General features: G+C 34.8%; 1 protein-coding gene across 1 annotated transcript; it reads right to left on the minus strand.

The window, feature by feature from the left end:
• Window positions 1-2876: 2876 nt before the first annotated feature.
• Window positions 2877-7175, minus strand: LOC127078867 (uncharacterized). Its single transcript, XM_051019288.1, has 11 exons — window positions 6843-7175; window positions 5588-5752; window positions 5386-5504; window positions 4384-4458; window positions 4108-4201; window positions 3956-4015; window positions 3688-3753; window positions 3501-3599; window positions 3372-3416; window positions 3179-3281; window positions 2877-3092 (listed from the first exon to the last, which is right to left on the minus strand). The coding sequence occupies exons 1-11, from the start codon at window positions 6963-6965 to the stop codon at window positions 3022-3024; spliced, it is 1020 nt and encodes a 339-aa protein (XP_050875245.1). The 5' UTR covers window positions 6966-7175; the 3' UTR covers window positions 2877-3021.
• Window positions 7176-7813: the final 638 nt, after the last annotated feature.

Raw genomic sequence — 7813 nt, forward strand, 5'->3', positions numbered from 1 at the left:
CTTTTGATTCAATTTATAACAGATTAACAGTTCCTAATAGAACAACAACTAACCTCTAACTGTTAAAACTAACTTCTAACAAACTTTTTCATCCAATTTAACACTTGACTGAATCACAACTAACTGTAACTGAATTTTTAACATATAGCAGTTATAAAAAATAAGCATTCAACACAGAGGATACAGTCAATCATATACACACAGGAAAATTCAGAGAATTTGAAAGAGAAATTCAAAGAGGTTGATATCTTGCCATTGAAGTACCTTCAATCCTTCAAGCATCAGCATCAGCATCTTGACTCTTTCTTCAACCTCTCATATGAATCTTCACTCTTTCATCCACCTATCCACACTAAAGCTCCCATCCACGACCATTGAAGTTTCACGTGGAAGCTTCAATTAGTTGAGCTTAGGCTTCAATCATTGTAAAAATAAATAATCATTTTCATTCATCACACACTTTCTCACCATACATCACTCATCTCTCAACATCATATAGAATCACCAAAAACAACAAAATTAGGAGTCATGAGAAGAGAGAAGAGGAAGGAGATTCGAGTATCATTCACGAGTTGAGAAAGGAAGCAGAAATCATGTTACTTGAAGAAGATAACCTCTTATCCCATCTCCTACTGTTGATGTTGTTGATTTAGTGCCACCTCCGGAGGGTGAGGCTGTTGCGGATGCTAAGCCAGAGACTTTTGGAGGTGGTCCAGTTGATTTATCCTTACTGCCAATGTATTTAGACCATACTGCTAGACATATCTGGGACGGAGAAGTAACATTAGTCGGATTCTTTATTTATGTTTACATTAATTTTATTTTCTAACAAATTCAGGAGCATGATCCACAAAAGTTTCTTAACCACGGGAGGAAGATTGTTGTGTTGCCTTAGCCAAATGAGGATTGATTTTAGTCAGTTTTGTCCTTTGGTCTGAAGGACTTGTGCATGACCGGTTATACTACGGTTAACCACAGGATTCTTAATGAATTCGTGGAGACTTACACTAAGGATATGTCACGTGCTACTGGTTTTTCCCCGCTTCAAAGGGAACCAGGAGACCGAGCCTTACAGAGTTTATCTTGATTGTTTGATTGCTGAGGACATGCACTTCAACAGCTATGTTGATCACCGTGAGATGCGGCCATTTGACGAGATAGTGTTATACTTTGGATGGTTGGCTTACGGATCGTGTCTCACTGCTCCTCATCTTCCCGAGCGCGTCATGCGGCAGTTCGGCTACACTCAAACCATTCTCATACACCATGTTATCTTTGTTCCTCCTCCCTTGGCACATAGGCAGATAAAGGACATGTTTGATGATTATGAGAGTCATTTAGTATCGGAGGAGGCACAAACTACCATGGCTGAGAGCGACTGAAGCTACGTCAAAGGGTACATCAAATGGTTCTTCAGGGTGTCACAATCGTATATGATGCATGCTGCTCCAAGAGATCCATCGATACTAACTCGTCAGAAGATACTAGAAGAGGAGCAGGCATAGCTAGATCATGTTAAGGATGTCTTACCTAGGTGTCGTCGCATAGTGGGGATTGTGCGGGCAGGCATTGACAGAGATATCTTCCTGATAGGTCTGATGTGAGGCAAGTCTTAGATGCCATCATGACGGAGACACATGGGGCATTGTTGTATCGGAGGCAGTGCTAAAGGAGGTAGACGAGACAGGGGAGGTAGATGAGGCATATGAGGTAGATGAGGCAGAGGAGGTAGACGAGGCAGATGAGGCATATGAGGTAGATGGGGAAGAGGAGATAGACGAGGCAGATGAGATAGATGAGAGATTGTCAAACACACGCAGTAGTCTCTTATTATATAGTTTTAAGCATGGTTTGTAGTTTATTTTGACAGTCTTACTACTTTATTGATCTCGATTATACGACATTTTCGTTATTTATTGATATTTTATTTTTGTATGACATTTTCGGTTCATCTGGAATTATGTACGTCTATTTTTTTCCGATTGTACGATATGTTTTAAATCTTCATCTGAACACAAATAAAATACTTGTTCTGACACGTTTCAAAGATGTATCTCCGAAATATTCACGAAGATACATCTCTGATACAATTCAAATGTAAATGGCATCTGAGTGATATGTATTGAATGTTTTAAATTGTTTTGGGGATGTATCTCCAAAATATTTCAATATTTATTCAGAAATTAGTACGTCCGAAGATGCATCTTCAAAAATTAAAAATATTTAAATAAATTTGCGTGGTGATTAAGAAATATTAAGGCGACATTAAGAAATCCTCTTTAATCTTTACCAATTGGGTATCTGTTTTTTTTATCAATTAGGCTATCTGTTTTTTTTATGACAACCCAACGAATTGTTAGATAATAATAATACAATAGTAATTTACAATAATATTAACAATTTTTTTATCAAAACCTAAATGATATGTTTTATATCTAGATTAAGGTGGTAAAATCAAATCATACCTTTTGATATTGTTTTAAATTAAAAGACATAGAGAAACTAACAATTTTATTTTTCATTTAATTAATTAATATATTTTTATTTTCCAAAATTACAAAATAAAAAATTAAATATAAATAAAAAATTTGTGGCAACTAAACCTAATAAAAAGATATTTAAAGAAATAAAATAATATTTAATTATTTGCTAAAATAATCATAGATATGATGTAAATTCTTAATATGAAGAGTTTACTTAAAAATTGTTTGTATGAAATTTGATCTAATGGAAAAGCATATAGGTAAAAAAACATGCTTTCAATAAGAGTGACAAGTTTCTTATTGGGGTGACAAGCATTTTCACCTAACTACTATATTTTCTTGATGGAATTCACCTCATTGCTATTTTTGTAATAAGAACTCACCTAATTACTATTAGTATCAAAGCAATGTTATTGGTTTATGCCTTAAATTTAGTTTGTATTACAATTTACAATACAAACAAAAATGGTGTATTGTCCACATAAAAACTCATAAGTTGCTCACAAACACCAATATGAAAATCCTTGCATCAAATTACTTATACTGATATTCTTTCAATTTCCTTGATGATAAACTCCTTTTCCTCCTCAAATTGCTCATCTTCGGAACCTGAAAACCGAAAACGAGCTAAGATTGGTAACTCGAAAAAAATAGGTTACTAACTACATGTTCTGAATCAACTGAAATATGATAACCTTTTCCCGGCGATAGGTTATGAAGCAATCCTAGCAGCTTCCCCTGATTCTTCCCCAGAATAATTTTCACGTCTCGGGGCTTATTAGGATTGGCGACAAAAATCTGGATAAATATGTGATTAGAATAAATAAAACAAAGTTTGAAATGTACACGTGTGTCGATTAACTTGAAAACAAGAAGGGGAAAAATCACCTTGAAAATGTGAAAAGCTGATAACTGAATGTTTTTACTTGAATCCTGCTCAACCATGTAAGCATATTAATTAATCGCGTGGAAAAACAGGAATGTCGCACAATGATGCAGGATTAAGAGGAGTTATACCGTCAACAATGTCATCATGACTTTCAAATAGCGAACTTCTAAGATGTAGCGCTTCATTATCTGAGCATTGGGAGATTCCAAAAGAAAATCCGAGAGAAGCTAAAATCCATATAAATTTAATTGTTAAGATCAAAGATGTGATCAGAAAGCAAAAACATTTTAAAATCGTTGGCAGAACAGAACAGACCTTTATAGATTGCCTCCGTGTGACGTAATTTGGAGACGTCAAGAGGCTCTCGTATTGATCAAAGAACTGAGAACAAGAAGTCCTATTAGAAAAACATGAGTATAATAATCACTGAGTTCATAGTATTAGTATGCTTCATGAACATGTGTTTGTTTATCATAATGAAAATCATTTTTCGAACGTGTTTTTGAAGAGAAGCTACTCGAGCAGCATTTTGTGCTGCCTTGATATGTTCAAATAGGATAAGTATGCCAAGGAGGACGCAAACCTCGTCATAGTTAGCCGTCAAAAATTCTGCGACCACATTTCCATGTTTAATGAGAAGGTCCTGCAAAGCAAGCATATCCAAAGACATATATGAAACAGCATGGTAAGTCGTTATAAGACTTAAAGAGAGGCGAGAAAGAATTCAAATCTGACCTTAAATGTAGAAAATGCATCCGATGATACATCAAAGTTAGGCAACTCTACGAATTTAAAGAACAACGCAAAGCTTGCAGATTCCAATATGTATCTGAAAACACCCAAAGAGTCAGAAAATTTAAACACTTCAACTGACTTACCTTTTTCTGTTCACATCAAAATCTTGGCAAAATCAATTTGAGTTTACAATGACGATATCAGAACGATTTAAAAGAATTTGAACTGAAAAATCAGGGGAAAGAGCATTTGGTGACACAACCCAAAATATCTTACTTTGCAAGATTGGGAAATTTGATGCACTCCCGCAGCATTATGCCAGAGCTCAACGCAATTTCTTTGTTATCATAGCTGTTTGGAAATAGATACAGAGATGTCAGCAACAACTTAAACTACTCGTATTGATCACATAGCACTAGACAATTTTCTACTTACACAGACATGTTATATCTCAGTAACATTCTAGATGTAAATTTAATTTGGTCAAATTTGTATCGTGAATGGAAAAATGTATACAAACCTATGAAACACGGACACCAGAAACATGAGACCGACACTGACATGTCGACACCGATAATAATTTGAAAAACATGAATAAATTAAGCGTAATCACAAGTCTCGGTGTCCGTTTCGGACACCGACACGCCTTTTTTTCCAGAGGTGTCGGTGCTACAGAGATACAAACACAAGTAGCGTGTTCGCATTTACCTAAATCCCATTTTATCACCATAAGTTCATCATAATTTAATAAACCTTTTAGAGCACATAAAAGTGAATGTAAGATTCCAATGTATTTACACTTGAATCCTTAACAACAAGAAAATTTGGTTTCATCCATGATTTTGTGTAAGGTCAATGAGGTTCACTCTATACTTCAAACTTAGCTGAAAGGTCATTTGTTAATGCTTTAACAGAATAAATGCTTTTATGAAGTAAAAAATTTGAAATTTTAAAAGTAAAATTAACTGCAGTGTTTTGCTAAGTAATGCATAACAATAAAACAGGATAATAGTAGATAGTAACATTGACAAAAAGCACGGTCATTTTGTGATATCAGTTTCAGAAACTAAAAACAACTAAGAATGATCCTTCACCAAAATTTTCAGATATTATATCAAGTACAAGGGTCCAAAAGACACCGAGAGAAAAACCAAAATCCAATGTTTTCAATTTAGCATAGAGCGACAGTTTTAGCCAACCAACTTGAATGCAATTAGTAACGATAGTGATTCCACATTAAAAGAGGAGCAAAAAGAGATGACGGAGTAAGAATCTTACTATACAACAAGAATGTCTAGTAATTCAAAGTGTTGTTCAATGTATTCTACACAGCAATCATTGGAGTCAACCTTTTGTTTCAATAATATGGACCAGCAGTGGACTAAATCCTTTCTAGCCTGTATCAAAATTCACACAAAACAATGAGAAACCAGTTAAGTCAACTGCATTCATATGATTGTGTTTTGTATCTGAATCTTACTTCCCATCCAAGTATAGGCAGCTTGTGAATTACGAGAGTAAGAACTTCCTCTTTGCAGATTTCCTCCACAAGCTGTGAAACCTGATCCAAATTCGGTTCTGATTCTCCATCTCCAGAAAGCATAGTTCTCATAGTTACAAAATTCTTTTCAACTTCCTCTAAAGCCTACAAAATGTATAACAAACATCGAATAACTTTACACAATTTTCTTCTCGTGAACATAAATATGTTCAACAAAATGATAACAATTAGAAGATAGTGAAAGATAAAACACTCGGTTGTAGAACAAACTCTCTGACACAACCCTTTAGATGATTAACCTGACTTATGAAACAGATGTTTACAATTACATCACACTGTAATATGAAACTCTGATTATATTAGTGTTTCTTTTGTCCATGCTATGTTAAATTGAAAAAGTGTTAAATCTGCCAGTTCATATTCTACAACCATCACATGTACCATTACCGAAGGCGACGACAAAAAATGCAGTAATTGAAGTTGAAACCTAAATGTTCTATAGAGCAAACTATAAAATTAGTCCTCGTGTTTGTAGAACACTTTCAAACTAATCCTATACGCTATGAATATTTCAAAAAGGTCCCCAACTCTATTAAAATGTCAAGTTACTTACTATCAATTAAGTCATCATATTATGCAACTTACTATCAATTTGGTCCCTATTTGCTTTTGGCTGACCCAAACCCACATCTTCAAAGCTATATAAACCTCACATCACCACCTCTCAAGATACACACTAGGCTAACTCTAAACCTCACGGTCAATACCGACGATGGGTATTTCGATCAACACCACCATCTAGCTATCATTCAACCGCCGTCGCCATTGTGAACATAAGTTATAGATCAGAACCGATGCACAAAGGACTTTTTATACAGAGAGAGAATCATAGTTTCAGAAGCACATAACCAGCAAATTTCCATCAGAAAGCTTTCATAAGTTAAACTCAGACTTGCAAGTTAGAATCTTTTATGAGTTATGTAAGGTTTAATTCAGTAATAATTGTTCCTCCGACAACACTACTTATATATAATAACAACAATCAGTTAAAAAAAATAATATCTTTATAACACAAAACACACTAAAATAATAAACAATGAACGAGTCTCTAAAATAATCTAAACTTAAGGCATACCCATGTTCCAAGACGGAAAATTTAACTGAAAAAACGAAGAGTAATTGATAATTCAGAACAAGGGAATGGTAATTATTGTGTAAATCTCACGAGGGTTACCTTCTCAAGGGCTTTAACTTCAACAACGGTTTTGGTATCGAGTGCCATGAGACTCTCCTTGATGGACTTAACGACTTCCTGCGGCGTTTTAGGCCTGGAAACCTTAAAGAACGAGAACGACATGATGGTGTACGATGATGATCGCCTCTTGAATGGTTGTTCTTGGTTTGATTTGAATTACTCTGTCATCGTAATTATGATCTAAGAGGTTACCATTATCATCATCAACAATAATAATGAACCAGATAGCAATAGCATCGAAGTGCAAGAAAGGAAAGGGGGATTAATTTCTTCTTTCTTTTCTTTAATTACTTTTTCCTTGTATGCTTTTTACAAATTATGAGGGTTTTTTTCTATTTTACACTTTAAAAACATAATTAATTTTATTAAAAAATTACTTGATACTCATGAATTTTGTAGGGGTGGCAAAATGGGTTCGGCCCACGGGTCATGTCCGTTTTACCCGTCATTTTTGGCGGACCGGACTAAGGATTTAGGCCCTCACCCTCAAATGTGTCTGTCCCGCCCCGCCCCGTTTTTTCCGCGGGCACGTGTATTTACATAAATTTTTGTATTTTTAAGCTTAAAGAGTGCAGTGTCCGCGGACTTTCCCCGCCCCGCCCTCACTTTTTTGCGGGGCGGGTCTATGTTTTAGGCTCACATCCTCAACTATGATCGCCCCGTCCCGCCCCATTTTTTTGCGGACTTTTGCGGGACGGGCCTAAACGGGGCGGGTATGCCCGTTTGCCACCCCTAGAATTTTGATTGGATACTTATATTTTTAACATAAATAAATTTTAAATTTTAATTATTTTAAAATAATTAAAATAATATTAAAACATGAGTACTATAGTGTTTATTTAAAAATATGAGATATTTAATAAAATTATCTTTTATTAATAATATTATAAAAAGAATTGAAAAAAAAAGTGTCTAATAAATGATAAGAGATAGGATAAAAATATATTAAT

The sequence above is a fragment of the Lathyrus oleraceus genome, chromosome 1 (genome assembly GCF_024323335.1).
Source record: "Lathyrus oleraceus cultivar Zhongwan6 chromosome 1, CAAS_Psat_ZW6_1.0, whole genome shotgun sequence".
In the NCBI taxonomy this organism is placed as follows: Eukaryota; Viridiplantae; Streptophyta; class Magnoliopsida; order Fabales; family Fabaceae; genus Lathyrus; species Lathyrus oleraceus.